At 38.9% G+C, this 18,226-nt stretch overlaps 1 protein-coding gene across 1 annotated transcript in view; it reads right to left on the minus strand.

Moving 5' to 3' along the window:
* Nucleotides 1-15,952, minus strand: part of FAM20C (FAM20C golgi associated secretory pathway kinase) — a 256,797-nt gene extending 240,845 nt beyond the window's left edge. Inside the window, exons 1-2 of the mRNA XM_073590989.1 lie at nt 14,385-15,952; nt 8,760-8,947 (exon numbers count right to left, since the gene is read on the minus strand). Coding sequence (XP_073447090.1) covers nt 8,760-8,947; nt 14,385-14,941 — 745 coding nt within the window. The 5' untranslated portion in view covers nt 14,942-15,952. The remainder of the gene's footprint in view (nt 1-8,759; nt 8,948-14,384) is intronic.
* Nucleotides 15,953-18,226: the final 2,274 nt, after the last annotated feature.

Raw genomic sequence — 18,226 nt, forward strand, 5'->3', positions numbered from 1 at the left:
GACATTTAGTCCTACAGCACAACTATAGGATGCCCAAAGTTTCTTTCACCGTTCTCGATCAGATTCATATCCCAGATCAAGATGGTGATTGGAACAAAACACTACTCCAGCACGAACAAAGATGGATATTTGGACTCCAGGCTACCGTTTTTCCAGGCCTAAACAAGTCCATTTCTTATGCACCCTTTCTTATAGGTTTTGCATCAGGAAAAACTACCTAGGAGGATCAATGTTGAACTAAAATAAATGTAACTACCAATGTGCAATCCCCCCTTTTCTCATTATTTTGGGAAGATACACCTTATGTATTGCTCATTAGAATTTCTATATAAATATTTAAATATGAAGAATAATGAATATGAATAAACTAACAATACAAGATTAAAATGCTAATTAAAATGTTTTTGTATAACTGTTGTATATTTTGTTTGTTTTTCAACAGATTCCCGTGACAAGCTGTGTTGCTCCTCCTTTGGGTCTTGCTGTTGGGGGGTGTGCCTTCTTCTCCGCTCGGCTTCCCGGCACGGTGGGGGGACGTGACTCTTCACCATTCTCCCCAATGTATCCCCACAGTTGTGCTTTTGGCCACTGGGGGGAGCCTCTACCGTGCTGACGGCATCCTGCGATTGACGTTGGACGTGTTAAATGACGTCACGTGTGTGCGTGGCTCCTTGCCGCGCATGACATACTGGTGTCATGCATTTGCGGCAAGGACAACGGCGGATGCCGGGGCCTAGGCCTTCCAGAATGTCGAGGGGGCCATGTCGATGCCACGAATAGTGGCAGGGACCACCATGGTGGGAATGGAAGGAAAGGGGGGGAGAACCACACCTGCTATGCTCCAATCAATATTGATTGGAGGGTATTTAATAGCCACTCCCCTCCAGTGGATCTTGAGGTGATCCCTGGAGGACCAATAACGCTCATATCATAAAGAAGATGGCAGAACAATAAGTCCTGTTTTGGACACACTGGCTAGATGATAACCCATTAACTACCATTCACATTTTTGCACAAATTTTCTCATACAGATTGGCTTTACAACAAACTTGAATTTTGCATATTAATTTTACTTGAATAACCTTGTCCACCTATTACAGCACCAACACTGGCACTTTTCTGTTCTTTACTTATTATTTTTTATTTTTAGTTTGTGTTTTGGTTTTGTTTTGCCCCTTGTTTTTTGGTTTTGCTTCAAAAGCACCAGTACAAACACTGCATTTCACTCGTAGCGTACTGCATCATTCATTCAATCATTCACAGTGTACACATCTATTTTGTCACCCCTTTAACTCACATGGTCACTTTTATCCTAGTTCATGCACTTAAACTTCATGCACAATCACTCCGACCATGATAGCATAATATATCATCTGATCCCATGGGTTTATCATCTAACCCATGGGCAAACCAAAATGGTTTGTATTTCTAATAAAAACACATAATAAGTATCTAATTAAACATTACTGAAATAGATAGTTATTGCAATTATTTGACTTATCATATCAAGTGGGACCCTTAGCCAGCTAGGAGTAACACTGAGCACTTTTATGAAAATGATTTCAATTTACTTATTCTGGCCGCCTACATTACAAATTGCAGGTGCCCACTCCCGCACTCCCTCCCTTCCTGGCGTCAAAATACGTCGCTCCTTGCAAGCACTATGGATTGGGGGCTCATCTGGGGGGACAGTAAAGAGACACGCGGAGGTCCAGAATCACTTGAATGCAACCATTTTAAATCTCTGGTTATGCGAGGTCCATTATTTGAAGGGTAAATATACCATCATAGATAGGAAGCAATGTATGGTTTATATATGATAGTATACATGAACTAGTTCTCTACTCTTACTGTATGTCGCCAAAATGTAAAGTATAAATGGTAAAAACCTTTTTTGATGTATTTTCTAGAATACAAAAACCCCCCAAAGAAGACCACGAATGTAGGGGTCAAAATGCATTGGGGTATACATCCTATGGTGTAACATAATTTGTAACACACTGTTCCTATGATGTATAATGTCAGAATCAATCTTGGTCACCCTGTTTTTTTTATGTCATCAACCAGAGCTCATATTTTAAACTCTTTGTATATTTGAACTCTTTTCATTGAATACAATAAAATAATCATTTTTTTACAAATATACATTTTGTTTACTTTGCTGCTAAAAAAACCCTTGGGGAACCTTTCCATGTTTTAGAATGCGGAAATTTAACCCATTAGGCCCCTTATTAGAAAACTCAAGCTCCAACCCAGAATAACTCATCTGACATTAAGCTTCCATACCTCTACTCAACGCTTGATCCCACCGCGCTACTCTGGGAATTCTTGCAAACTGCAGGCCTTAATTAATCCTCTTTAGGTCACGGAATAAACTTGACATTAATCCAATATTATCCAAATTTTATCCATGGAATGAATATACATCTTAAACCGGTACAAAATAACAAATAAGCCTGGAAAGAAATACGTGTCATTGTCTGCTTCTAATGGTCTATATTAGCATATATTAACATTTCTGAGATTGGAAAGCTTACTTATGCAGTGTGACTGCATGCAAATGTGTTCATACACCTAAAATGACACACATGAGCTCTTGTGTAATTCTGCTTTGTGGGTATAGACATTGATGTATGTAATAGATGATTGCAGCAGTGGTTGTATAAGTAAGTGGAACTCATCTTACTAGTTTTGGATATAATGGATATAATGGGAAGGGTAAGATCCTCAGCAGTGCTTTCTAATGTTGGTAATGTTCCCATTGGGAACATTTCTTCTCACTTTCTGTCCCAGACACACACATGGTATTGCTGTATTGGAGTGCATTCTTTATATTTTCCTTCCATGGATTCACTATGGGCTAATACAGTATCATTGTTTCCCTAAAGCCCAACTCTGGGCATAAAATAATAGTTTGCCCGTGCAGTGTATCTGTGCCCGCACTGCATGGGAAACAAATCATTTTTGTCTAGGAGATTTGAGAACGGAGATATACTACCTAATCCTCCGATCCTGCCCGCATCAGATCAGTCCCTAAGGCTCCCCCCCCCCACAATGGCCTAGCGGTCTTGTGCCGTGGACTGTTCCTGATGTCATCACACCCATAGACCTCTCTTTCTCTCCTTCTCTCGGAAAATTAAAGTGACTCTGGCACTTTAAAAAAAAGAAAGCTCTGACACTTTTAGGTAAGCTATATCATTACTAGGAAGTGCCACAGGGACGTCACTTAAAGGATACCCCAAATTGTCCACTACTGCTCTATAGACCTACAGTTTAGCTAAATGCCATTTCCATCCACAACTTTTTTTTAAATTTTTGGTCAAGGCAAAGTGTTAGATTTGCTGCCATATATTAAATGCTGTTTTTTCCCCTCACCTTATGCAAAAGAAATATATCTCCCCTTTGTAAAGCAAACAAAAAAAGTCTGGAGTTGGACTTTAATTAGTTAAGCAGTTTACAAGAGGAAAAAAGACATTTCATCCAGTTAAGTGATCCTTACAGGTTTTCTTAGTGTTGACATACAGAAAAATAAAACATAACTCAGTAAGTCAGGTGATTGCTTTTTAGGTGGACTTTAGCCTTCTAAAACCCCAACAAATATGTTTTTGCTTTAGCATTTTTGATGAAACCTGGAAATCTCTTGAGTTCTCCAAGGGTTGTCCAGGACCCTGGCAGGAACATCTGCCCCATCTTTTCCACCAAGACACCACTGCCATCAGCTTAGGCCTTTTCAACATAAATGGAAAACTCACTAGAGGGCACAGGTCTAACTTTCAAATTTCATTTTGGGTGCAAATGCTTTATGCATGGAAAATTGTCTTTTTTAATGTTTCAGATAAAGACTGTTTCTTGGGATCATTTGTAATAATGTGGAGCAGCCATATTTGTTTATATAGCAGTACTGCACAGAGGTTGTGCCTTACCATTTCATGTCACAGTCAAATCTGAAAGACTTAAAACTATGCACACTGGTGTTAATTTACTAAAGGCAAAAAGACTGCACACTTTGCAAGTACAGTTGCACTCTGCAAGGGCATTTGCTCCAGAGCTTAGTAAAGCTGCCGAGTTCCATCATCCAATCATAGCAAGCAAAAAAATTTTTTTTTCTTCCATGTGATTGGGTTATTCTTTGCAAAGTGCAGCATCACCTCATTTACTGAGCTCTGGAGCCAATGCCCTTGCAGAGTGCAGTCTATTTGCCTGTAGTAAATAAACCCCCTTGCTGGCAGTAATATTATCTCAGAAGTGGCTTCTAAAGCTTGCAATAGATGGGCAGAATATTGATTTGAAATTAAACAGAACTTAACAACTGTTCGATTTTCTAATGGTTAATGTGCTCAATTCGACTATCAATATCCAAAAACGAACAGTCATGTTTGAAAGTTTTGTTCACACAAACGTTTTTCTAAGCGCCAGTCAAAAGTTTACCTGGATCAAACAAAAAAGTGATACTTTAATGCTGACGATGAACAAAAATTTCTCTGCAGGATGTGGAAACCTTGCAAGAAGATCTGAACAAATTAATGGGGTAGGCAACTACATGGCAAATGAGGTTTAATGTAGAAAAATGTAAAATAATGCATATGGGTGGCAAAACTATGAATGCAATCTACTCATTAGGGGGAGAACCTCTGGGTGAATCTAAGATGGAAAAGGACCTGGGGGTCCTAGTAAATGACAGGCTCAGCAATGGCATGCAATGCAAAGCCAAAAGAATATCGGCATGAATTAGAAAGGGGATTAACTCCAGAGATAAAAATGAAAATTCTCCCACTCTACAAGACTTTGGTCTGGCCGCACCAGGAGTATGCTGTCCAGTTCTGGGCACCAGTCCTCAGGAAGGATGTGCTGGAAATGGAGAGAGTCCAGAGAAGGGCAACAAATCTAATAAAGGGTCTGGAGGACCTTAGTTATGAGGAAGGATTACGAGCACTGAACTTATTCTCTCTGGAGAAGAGACGCTTGAGAGGGGATATGATTTCAATGTATAAATACCGTACTGGTGACCCCACAATAGGGATAAAACGTTTCAGCGAAAGGGAAAAAAAAAGACACGCGGCCATTCACTAAAATTAGAAGAGAAGCGGTTTAACCTTAAACTGTGTAGAGGGTTCTTTACTATAAGAGCGGTAAGAATGTGGAATTCTCTTCCACAAGCAGTGATTTCAGCAGGGAGCATAGATAATTTAAAATAACTATTAGATAGACACCTAAACGACCTTAACATACAGGGATATACAATGTAATAGTGACATAAAAGCACACACATAGGTTGGACTTGATGGACTTGTGTCTTTTTTCAAACTCACCAACTATGTAACTATGTAAATATGTAAATAATAAGTAGAAAACTTTTGATACAGTGATGGGTGAATAAAATGCACTATTAGTTCAATTTTCGAACCATCTATGGCCAGCTTTAGGAGAGCAGAGTCATTGCAATGCTATATATTTAGTGTAGATTGAGACAGAATCTATAAATCTGTACATGTAACACAATCATGATAACACATATTACATAATGCATTTAAAATGTGTCAGCACTAAAAATATTCATTACAAATACCAAAACGATGTGCTTATTGAAAATACACGGTGGGTTACTTCATTTTCTTTATCTGTTTATCTGTTATCATGCTAAGGAAATTGTGTAAAACACAAACACATTACTTCACAACATACATCTACCCATACTGCCACATTGCTACGCCTGCTGCCTGCACAGGCCTATAGACTAGGCTGTGTAGGTCTTGTTATTGCCTCTTGCTTGGTTGGAGAATAAAGATACTGTAAGTTATTTTTCTACGTAGTAGGGCAATGCATTTCTACCAAAATGTTGAGGTCAAAAAACAAAGGGCAGTAGAGGTCCATTCACACTATATGTGTTGGGCAGCGTTGCGTCCCAAAACACAGACAAGGCAATGTACCATATGTCCTTTTATTTCAGTTCACACCATCACGTTGCATCGGTGTAAAAAAAAAAAGTAGGACAAGTTGCATCCTTGCGTATTGCAGAATGTTGCAACTTGCTACAATACCTTGCAATGCGCTGCAGTGCATAAATTTGAATGATTTGTGACATTTAAATTAAGTACAAAATAAATAAATAAATGGTGCAATACATTGTAATCACCTCTACATAATGTTAACCAGCAGGTGTGTGTTATTGTTATTATACAGAATTTATATAGTGCCAACAGTTTACGCAGGTCTTTACAATATAAAGGGGGACAGTACAATTACAAAATAGTTCAATACAGAAGAAATAGAAGGACCCTGCTCATAGAGCTTACAATTTAAAGGGAGGGGGATGTGGTACAAAAGGTAATAGCTGCAGAGGAAGATCTGATGGAGGTGACTCAAGTACAGTTCTTAGGTGGAGGTGGGTTAGGCTTGCCTAACAAAATGAGTTTTCAAGAATCACCTAAAGGCAGACAGGGTAGGAGCTTACCAGACATACTGGGGTAGGGAGTACCAGAGGATGAGAGAGGCTCTGGAGAAGTCCTGGAGGCGAGCGTGGGAGGAGGTAATAAGGGAGGTAGAGAGCAGGAGGTCTTAGGAGGAATGAAGAGGATGATTTGAGCAATATCTGCAGATTAGTATGGTGATGTAGCTGGGGGCAATGTTGTGGATGGCCTTGTATGTCGTGGTTAGTATTTGAATTTATACGATGGGGTGGGGAAAGCGAGTGAAGAGATTGGCAGAGAGGGGCAGAAGTCAGAGATTGGTTAGTAAGGTATATTAGTCTAGTAGCAGCATCCACAATAGACTGAAGGGGGGATAGCCTGTGTAAAGGTAGGTCAGTGAAGAGTGAGTTGCAGTAGTCAAAGCGGGAAATAACAAAGGAGTGAATAGGTTGTGTTATGCAGAGAATAACGCATGTCCCCTGGTGTGAATGGGCTCTAAAGCTGAACTCCAGGGGACCATAAACACACAGTTATTATACACATATGTGAACTTTTATACCTGACAAGGGATTTGTAACTTTGTTCAGATCCAGGCATCCCATCCAGGCATCCCTGCCAGGCAGAAAAAAATATCCTGGCAGAGCCCACTGCAGCTGAGAACTATAACCTGGTCCTGATTTCACCCTGATTGGACAATAAATGAGCAATCACACTCATAGGTCATCCCCAAGTCCTCCCCTCTAAAAAAAAAAAGTTCTCTGGCAGCACTAGACACTCTTGTCAGACCTCATACCAGACACAGCCCCTCTGCTCCTGTTTGGAAAATGATGGACATATGCACTGCAGCAGAGCCTGGTTGGCTCCTAGTATTGCCCCTTCTTTCTCTCAATTTGAGTGCTGCTGTGCAAGGGATGGCAGGAGGCTGATATCAGGAAAGAATAAGGGACTTGTTCTAGTTCCATATAAAACACATTTAATTATTTTTTTAAATTAATACATAATACATACCTAATTTAACCTATGTGCTTTATAGCTGCTTTAAGCACTTGCAAATTTTGAATGTAAAAGATGCATCTCAAAAAACGACAACAACGTTTTTAGGATGCCTCTCTTACATCCAGCTACTCTTCCCTTGCCCCGTTATTACCAGCAATTACCGGCTGTCAAAATGACAGCCAATAGTTGCTTTGTCTTCAACAACAACTGTCTCCTGCGCATAAGTGTGATAGCCAAGTGGGGTACAAGTACAAGTCCAATGCACACATGGATAATCTCTTGAAGCCTTGCTGCCCTCTAGGACTGGGGATGTCCTATAACCACTAAAAACAAACAAACAAATATGAGAGAGCACACAGGCCTAGTGCATTACACAACGAATTTTAATAAAAAGTATGATAAAAAGAACTACTCATAAACATATGGATGTGTGGCTCATCAAGCCACACATCCATGGCTCAGTGTCCAAAGCATAGGGGGGACCTCATTGGGGTCCCTGCATGATAACGCGTTTCAAAGGATTTCCCTTTTCCTCAGATGATTTTCTGTTTGGCTCTGAGCAGGAAGGAAATCCTTTGAAACACTTTAGCCAGCAGGGACCACAGGGAGGTCCCCCCTATGCTTTGGAGATTGTTCAGTCTGGGAACACTAAGCCACAGATGTGTGGCTTGATGAGCACTTTTAACTCATATGTTTGTGAGTAGTTCTTTTTATCATACTTTTTATTAAAATTTACTGGATAATACACTAGGCCTGTGCGCTCTCCCTTGTTTGTTTGTTTTTTGTAGTTGCTTTGTATTACACAGCAGGAATGGATGGCAAAATGCAGTTGCTCTTGTATAAAATGACACTTGCAAATAGTCTGCAAGTGTCCCCGAATAATTACAATACAGTATAACAATATATTGTTTGATTATATTTCTTATTTCATTCATATATAAATCAAAGGTGTGACCTTTTTTCTGTACATGACATCACTTAAAGAAACCCCACAACTTTATTTTATTTTTTTAATAAAATGTATTCCTATTTAACCCCTTGTTAACCCTATTTAGTCCTGCTTAACTTCTTCCCTCCTTTCTCCCCTTAGCTATTTTTGTTATTTTTTACAGTTTCCGTCAATCTTTTTCATAGAAAATAAAATAGTTTTTGCATAACAGTATTGCCAAAAGGGAGTCTAGTAAAAAAATATATATGTGCATGACCAACTTATCATCAAATAAACAGGCCCATAAAAAATGCTCTGGTTGATAAGGGGTATACTACAGGGATGAAGCTATTAAAACAGAAAACAGGACTCCAGAATAGCATGTGGTAAAACTTGTTAAAACAGAATCAGCAACAGGACAAACTTACCAACGCTTGTGATCTTCTGGCTGCCGAGATCTTGCAGTAAAGCTCCTATGGCTGGATTCTGTCTGGAATATAACTCGTACCGATTGATTCCAATGTGAAACTTTAACCAGTTGGGATAGGAATCTACATGAGCTTCTCCAGTAGGCAAGAATTCCTCCTCATCGCTACCTTCATTTGCTACATTTTGCCTGTTGTGAAAGAGAAGGACAATGCGTAAGATGTGAATTCATAAGAAGCCATTGAAGGCGTTCATAGCCTGCTGCCTACAGGCTTGTGATTTAATACTGATGACAAGGAGAACAATGAGCCATAGTGTGCAATGTGTTACAAACTGGCTATTTAGAAGGTATCTTAGGTATAATCTAGCTGAGTTATATACCATGAAAAGTGCTTTCTAGAAGTGTGCCTGCCTACAGATAATACGGCAGACTACCAGGGAAAGAATAGAATTAACCAACATCCAATTTAATAAAGCATTACACATAAGCAAACCTGTAAAAACTTCAAATAGCTTACAGGGTTTAAGAGAAATATTTATTTTTATGCATGGCATAGGCAGTATTATCAGATTGCAGTGCTCAGAGGTTTTCATGTACTATCACTATCAACTGACTATCTGACGCAGTTGGAAGATATATGGAAGTGAACATTCAGATATCCTTGCAGAAAAAGAGTTACAGTTGTAAAACCCATCAAAAACAATTTCAATGTAAAGGTTTTTTAATGTTTTATTTAATTTGTTTTGGTTTCTTCCTGGAGTCCATTACAAGCTAGTAACATGTTGGTAGGTTAACTAGACTCTAACCAAATTGGCCCAGTGTCTGTATATGACTGAAGTAGAGTCTTTAGACTGTAAGCGCCTTCAGGGGACAAGAACTGATGTGAAGAGTTTTATTTGCGGTGTAACGTTCTGCATATTTTGTCAGTACTAAATAAATATGCGAAATAAATAATCTAATCCTTCAGCAACTGCCTCTAAAAACAGGTTGCATGATGATGCAGGCACCTAAGAAGCTAACCTCAACAATAAACAGACAAGGTTCCGAGTATCACTTACCTTAATCTTTGGGCAAGGTGCAACTCATTATTACAGAGCACTGTACTGAGAGGGGCTCTAACTTTAGCTTTAGGTAGACAAACCCTTTAAGAAAGTTCCTGCATTACACTACATGCATAGGGGTTGATTTACTAAAACTGAAAAGTTCAAAATCTGGTGCAGCTCTGCATAGAAACCAATCAGCTTCTGTGTTTTATTGTCAAAGCGTAATTGAACAAGCTGAAGTTAGAATCTAATTGGCTACCATGCACAGCTGCACCAGATTTTGCACTCTCCAGTTTTAGTAAATCAACCCCATAATGTCTTTCAGCTTTCACTAGGAGTGTTTTAATTAGGGAGCACTCACTACCACTATCCTGCAGCAGTTGTTTCCAATGTGTCTTTATTTTCCTGCCAAACTCTATTATCTGGGGTACTGTACATTAAAACTTTATAAAAAAAAACATTTTTATCAATTACCACTAAAGACTGACATGGTTCCTTGTTAACTGCCACAACTTTGATGAGGAACTACCTATTAATGGTGCCCATAGAAATCCAGTGGCATTTTGTTTATAGTCAGATTTGGCAATATAATTTGAATGAGCTATTCGCACAAAACCTTGTCTGGTCCCTATTGGTTTCTCCCTGATAAGCCAACATCAGATGTCTGCAGTATGTCTCCTCCAACCATATGGTTGCCCGAGGCTACTCTTTATATTTAGGGAAGTGATGGTGGGCTAGATGCCTCTGACCGTCTGGGTTTGTTTAGATTGTACCTAGACACCTGACCACCCTCTAGTTCAGTCTTTCTGAACACCTCTATCCTGAGGGAACCCTTGAAACAATTTTCAGCTGCTAGGAAACCCCTGAAAACACTTGTATCTATATTAGTGTGATCAGTAAAATGCACATACAAGCATAAACAAAATAATAAAGAATGTTCTGTACCTAAAGAACCTGGCACTCAGTTTTCACCCCTTGCTCTCATTAAAATAAATGAATAATAATTGGCAGAAAAGAAAAAGACTGTGAAAACTCTACATTAGTGGCCAGTGGAGTTGTGCCCTCCTATGCCAGCGATCAATTGAAATGTGTCCTCTTACATTGTTGGTCAGTGTAAAATTGACCCCTTACATTTGATGCCAGTGAAAAACTGCCCCCTAACATTGATAGTCAGTGCTGGTGGGAGACCAAGATCCACCATTGCTCACAGCTCAAGGAACCCCTAGCAACTTCTGGAGGAACTCTAGCTGAGTAAGACTGCTCTAGTGTCTATAGACAACTTATCTAAAGCAGAGTTCCTTCCTCTGCTTTTGCTCTGCTCTACCCACTTCTCCCTCCTCAAAAACTATTACTACAACCATGAACTCTTAATTTGTATGTAGACCAAGGCAGATCAGCTGACCATTAACAACGTTCCTGCAAGAAAACTTTAGTTGGCTCTATTTCTGTATAAAATGAAGAAAGTTAGGAATGAAAGTGATGGTTTAAACTACATACACATGGATGAAGGGACTCTTTCAGAACATAGGTGCTGAATTATGAAAAGAAAGGCATGCCAACCATAGTAATAAATTACATTTCTGCTGTCAAAGTTGCAGATTGGAATACAATTGCTAATATCAGTTATTCCTCCTCTGCCACTAAGTGCTCATGCAAATCTTGCAATAAATCTATGGGTTAAATATTTTAATACTACTAAGTGAATTAAACCTCTGGCAATGTCTTTTATGCAGAAATAAATTGCAGGTTCTCCAAGAAAAGATCTATGAGGTCTTAAATGGAGGCAATTTATACTGCAGGTCACTAAATTCAAAATATTGAAGAATATGGGACTTGCCTGTAAGTCTGCAATGGACATACATTCTCTATCAGGTATTGCACAAGTTGTGTTAGGAGTACAAAAGCAGGCTTAGAACCAAATATGTCAACGCGTCCCACAATTTCAGTTTTTGGAAGATGCTGAAATAGAGTTAAACCACCTGAGAATTTCCCATATCTCTCGGGGGCTCACTTGGTGAGATCTTTGTTCTTGAGTCTATAGGTCTGCACACCAGCAGGGAATATTCAAAAGTCTCAGATGGATAAAAACAGAGTCGAGGAATTATGACAAGAAGGTGGACTTGGAGTGTCCAAGGCATAATGGGGGGGATTTACTAAAACTGGAGCACTCAGAATCTGGTGCAGCTGTGCAAGGTAGCCAATCAGCTTCTAACTTCAGCTTGTTCATTTAGAAAACCCAGAAGCTGATTGGTTTCTATGCAGAGCTGCACCAGATTTTGCATGCTCCAGTTTTAGTAAATCCCACCTAACAGGTCAGTGGCTGACACAGTGCACCAGGCTCCATCTTAACTAAAATGTTACTTTTGGGTGGAAATGCATCCCATACATAGATACTGACTGTTAAAATGGTAGCTAGAATGACAGTCACAGGCACACAGGTGTCAACTTTATTAAGCTATTCTTCTCTCTCTCTCTCTAGCTGTGTATATAATCTTATAACATGTGGAGATCATTTTTATAATAAGACCCCCCCCCCCCCGTCAAAGCACATAAAATATATTAAAGTTTGCTATTTTAACCAACATAGGAAACAGTGGTACATGTTTTAATTAAAAATTAACACACCACCTGGCAATCTACCTATAAATAGGTCTTCCTCATTATCAGTGCTACAGAGGCCTGGGGCGTACTACACACAGCCTAGTACGAGAAACAAAATGCTAAGCATCCGCCTCTGACTACCGTCTAATTCGAATCCTGAAACATTGAGTGATTGAATTAACCTCTGGGGCATGGCAGGTAAAAGCAATTAAGACCTATTAGTTCAAATGTTATTTTCAATTATTGTGCATCTATAATCTAAAAGCCATTAAAGCAGTGGAAAAAATAAAATAAAAAAAACTCCCTCCAGGCAGATATTTTGTATGGATGCTGAAGTTATATGTGAATATGGAATAATGCCAGCCTAAGCTGATTTATCAGATAAGGTAACAGCCTGTTGTTGTGACATCAAAGGCTATTGTAAGCAGAGATCTGCTCCAGCACACAGGGCAGCACTTGCACCCTGTCATGGTCTAAATGGTTTATTTCATAGGCTTGGTCTGCTTCGCCGCTTTAATTAAGACCTGAATCCTGCAATTATCTCATTGCTCTATAGAAAACTACAATGCGGCCGTTTCAGACAATACAATGTCACTGAGCTTGAAAGAGGGAGCTGTTGTTCAACAGTCAGCTAAACCTGATGGTTTTATTATTGCCTGCTTTGTTTCTGTAATTGGTTCCTTTTTTCCCAAAAAAGAAGGAAAGGGTCATCTTAACCATTATTTTGATAGCCGTCGAAGATCAAGGGTTGAAAAAGGAAAACACCTGATTGTGTACTTTGGTTAAATATTAAAATATCTGTGGCTAAAAGACAGGGTATTATCAGGTCTAGCTAGGCGCTCATGTACCTGTTCCTCACCAAGAGGACAACAAGGTTAAAGTTGATGCTCCCCTTGCACAATTGCATGTATTTGCTCATTTTACATAAAAACCTCGGTTGTAGCAAGCATTGTTTAGTCTTACTCATGAAAATCCGAGCTGCGAGAGCTGAACCATCAAGAACCCCCAGAGAATGACCTACTTACCTTTTCTGAATGAAGAAACAGACACATTCCCAGAATGCAAATGGTTTATATGTCACGTCAAAACATTCTAACGCAATACACTAACAGATCTTGCATCGGTTTGACATTTGTTACGATTTTATGGGAAAAAAAAAGAACATTTTTGCTTCTTTCTTAGCATGGCCAGATTTGAAGTGCTTGATTTATTCTAAAAAACTGTGCTATCACTGTATGAAGACATTATAGATTAGCCTTTATTAATAATGGCAGTGTAATGATCAATGATATGCAGTAACCAGGAGCAACCAATCAGGAAGGCAGCCATATGTCTTACTGCCACATGACAAAGATGAATAGAGAGCAAGCATCTAAACAATCTGACAGCATATGGAGTAAAATGACTGCGGTTTATTATAAAATATCAGTTGAGTGGGATGGAAATGTTTGACCAGTTTCCTATTGTTCTCTGCTTCGAATGCATAGCTGTAATAAGCCTGACTTGCTGTTTATTGCCTAAGGTTGGCGATACATTGTACAATTTTCCTTTAGATTTAACAAAACCATATAAGGTTTTGCCTAAAAACTTTCTAATTATATGTAATCAGGCAGGCCCTTGCAATACATAACTGAAGGTAAATCTAAAGGAACTTGAACTAGAGAATTTTATAATGTATGGCCAGCTCCCGTGCAGAGTCGGCATTCAAATTAGCTGACAAAGGGATCTGTTAAGGGTCTGATCACCCCAAAGCAAATGATCTCAAGCTCTTGAGTATTGGTACCTTAGCTAGTATCCTTACCTGCAATGTGAACTTAACATTATTGCACTTTGCACTCTATAATAACTGTATAGGATTATACACTGCACCCTAGTTCATAATAACCTCATTAGGTCACATTATCAATACATTATGCCTATCTAGGATATACAAGTACAGCACCCTCTAGTTCCATGTCAATTGTTAAAAAGGACCAACTTACCAGTCCTGGTTTTCGGCAGCTTTGGGGTTAAATCTGATGTCACTATTCACGTTAAACAAGACATCATCTTCGGTGAGCTCAGGAATAGCCATTTTGTACAGAGGGTGCTGAAACAGAGCAGCCAACCTTGAGTAGCCAGCGCCAGGCTGGCGTTTGTTTATATTCCCATCTTCGATCAGCTGCTTGTGGTTCAAGTCTTTGACCATGTCACGGTTCTCCAGTTTTTTAAAGGACTCGTTCTTGTCCATTATTCCAGTGATTTTCTCCAGCGAGTGCGAAGTGAGATTGGAGCTGGGGTCACTGCTGAAATCTTGTAAGATCCTCAGCGTGTGCTTATTAGGCCAACCTGATTCAGCGGTATTTTTGGCTCTCTGTTTCCCCCATCCCTGGGAGTCCTCGTTGAGATTGTGCGTACAGGAACATCCTGCATCTCCATCACTTCTCGTCGCTCTCTTCTCCAGCTTTGGTAATAAATCTATCATGATATGCATTGTGCAAGCGATCAGAAACACCATCAAGATTAACACCCTGAACTTGCGCACTAAAATCAACTTCATTTTTCTTAAATTTATTTTGACACACTTTTTTTTAAAGTAAATTTGACGATAAACTTATAAAATGCTCTTTCACAGAAAAAGCGATTGTAGAAAATTCCCCAATTACAAAAAGTGCTCTCTCCTAATCTAGACTTAATACTCTATTTATAAATAAATCTTTTTTTTTTTTTTTTTCGGGAAAGGGATATTTGTAACACGTAAAAGCAAAAAACAAAAATAGACGTTAAGAGTCAGGAGTTTTTCTGAAGTCTTATTGCCACGGGGAAAGGGGGGCGTTAAAAGGGATGGATGGATCTGGCTAGCAGGAGTCACAGGAATGTACGTAGCTGGAATAGGAAATTAATGCACGGGTTTATGAGATGAATTAAACAATCCGGAATGCTTGGCTGAATCATATGTCGCTCTGCTTGGCATCCTTAGTGAGCTGACCCCTTGGTACGGCAGCAGCAGCGGAAAGACTATCCAATTCTGCAGATTTCCTGAAAGCATTTGCTTTTGGAAATGAAGTTCTGGTCCAGATCTTGTCAAGCACCAGTTCCTAAGGAAGATCCAATGGGCTGCTGTCACCAGTCAGGTCTCTTTGATCCTGCATCCAAGCAGGCTGCTCGTGGACATTTCTGCAACACAAGCTAGAATTATTGCACAAAGAACAGAGCGGAATAGAAGGCTGAGCTTGTGTTGGCTGCCTTGCAATCATTTGATTCCTTGGTTCATGTCAGCTTGAAAGTACAGGAGGGAGAGCGAAAGAAAAGGACAGAATGGAGGTGAAAGGGAGAAGGGAAGGTCTTTGGCAGGTGCAGTGTGAAGTCCCTTTCAGCTGAAAGCTGTAGACTGGTTGAACTAGCAATGCTGCAGCCCCTGCCTTCCTCCTGTGGGTGTGTTAAATATTATGAGCAAGCCATCGAGCCAGCCTACTTCACGTCACACTTAGGAGATTGGCTAAATAAACGCTACAGTGATAGTAACAGGACAGAGCTAAACCAAAAGTAAATCTTTTTTTTTTTCCTCTCTCTCCTTTTTTTTTTCATGGTGAATTTTTTTTTTCTGCAGCTCCAGTTGGGGCAAGGAGAGGGCGTCAGTTTCTCAAAGGTTTGCAGTGGAAGTCGTGCTAATAATCATTTTCCTAACAATGGTGAAGTTCCACTGTCAGCTCCCAACGCAGATTTTTTTTTTCTTCTTATGCAGAACTTCTTGACACATTGTCCCTCTTTAAAACTGCACAAATATTGACATGTGTTATTATTAAATACATACATAGGAATAATAATAGCAATAAAAATAATACTAATGATACTATAATTAGTTGTTTTCTTCTTTCTTCCTCCTTCTTTCTCCTTCTTCTTTCTTCTTCTTTCTTTCTTTTTCTTCTTTCTCCTTCTTCTTTCTTCCTTCTTCTCTCTTTCTTTGTCTTCCTTCTTCTTTCTTCTTCTTCTTTCTCCTTCTTCTTTCTTCTTTCTCCTTCTTCTTTCTTTCTTTCTTTCTTTCTTTTTCTTCTTTCTTCTTTCTGCTTCTTTCTTCTTCTCTCTTTCTTTTTCTTCTTTCTTCTTCTTTCTTTCTTTTTTTTTCTTTCTTCTTTCTTTTTCTTCTTTCTTTCATCTTTCTCCTTCTTCTTTCTTTCTTCTTTCTCCTTCTTCTTTCTTCTTTTTCTTTCTTTCTTCTTTCTTCTTCGTGTTCTTCTTCTTTCCCCTTCTTCTTTCTTCTTCTTCTTTCTTCTTTCTTTCTCCTTCTTCTTCTTTTTTCTTTTTCTTCTTTCTTTTTCCTTTCTTCTTTCTTCTTCCTTTCTTTCTTCTATCTTTTTTTTTTCCTCCTTTCTTCTTTCTTCTTCTTCATATTATTATCGTTATTCCTGTGTATGTATTTATTAGTTACACACATAAAGTTTTATTGCAGTTTTACATATCAAAGAGGGACAATGTGTGATAATAATAATAACGATAATAATAATATTAATAATAATATTACACATTGATCCTCTTTGACATGTAAAACTGCATGGAACTGTAATATGATTGTTATTATTATTGCTATTGTGTGCAGTGCGTTTTTTGCACGTCACATTTTTATGCACATTTTACACACATTTTTAGCTGCAATACCATTGAACTCTATGAGAGCATGCGTTTTGTTGGAAGCACATCAAAGTCCTGCATGCTGCATCTTTGATGCGCTTTTATCAAAAACTGCATTCTTATAAAGTTCAATGGTAGCATGGCTAAAAACGCATGTGAAACATGCATAAACCCAATGCGCAAAAAACACACTGCGCACTTGTGAACTGCTCATTATTTCTTCTTTTGCAGAACTTCTTGACACATTGTGCCTCTTTAATATGTAAAACTGCAAAAAACTTTACACATGTTAATATTAAAGTGGTTGCAAAGGCAGAAGGTTTTTTTTTTATCTTAATGCAGTCTATGCATTAAGATAAAAAGCCTTCTGTGTGCAGCACCCCCCTCAGCCCCCTAATACTTACCTGAGGTCCCTCTCTATCCAGCGATGTCCAAGAGTATCTCAGCCGCCCAAGATTCTCCTTTCTGATTGGCTGAGATACAGCATGGCGCCAGTGACTCCTGCTGCTGTCAATCAAAGTCAGATAGTCAGTCAGGGGAGAGAGGGGGCACGGCTCCATGTCTGAATGAACACACAGAGCTGTGGCTCAGCTCGGGTGCCCCCATAGCAAGCTGCTTGCTGTGGGGGCACCAAATGGGAGGGAAGGGCCAGGATCACGAAGAGGCACTCGAGAAGAGGAGGATCGGGGGTGCTCTGTGCAAATCCACTGCAACAGAGCAGGTAAGTATGACATGTTGTTATTTTTATAGGAAAAAAAAACGAGACTTTACAATCACTTTAAATACATGCAGAGGAATAATATTATTAATAATAATAGCAATAAAAACAACACTAATAATACTATAATTAGTTTCTCTCTTTTTCTTCTTCTTCTTTCTTCTTTTTAATATTATTATTATTATCATTATTCCTGTGTATGTATTTATTAGTTACACACATAAAGTTTTCTTGTAGTTTTACATATCAAAGTGGGACAATGTGTGATAATAATAATAACGATAATAATAATATTACAAATTGTTTCTCTTTGACATGTAAAACTGCATAAAACTGTAACATAAGTGTTATTATTATTGTGTACAGTGCATTTTTTGCGCATCACGTTTTTATGCACGTTTTACACATATTTTTAGCTGCAATACCATTGAACTCTATGAGAACATGCGTTTTGATGGAAGAACATCAAAGTCCTGCATGCTGCATCTTTCAGGTGTT

Source organism: Aquarana catesbeiana, linkage group LG06, assembly GCF_042186555.1.
Source record: "Aquarana catesbeiana isolate 2022-GZ linkage group LG06, ASM4218655v1, whole genome shotgun sequence".
NCBI lineage: Eukaryota > Metazoa > Chordata > Amphibia > Anura > Ranidae > Aquarana > Aquarana catesbeiana.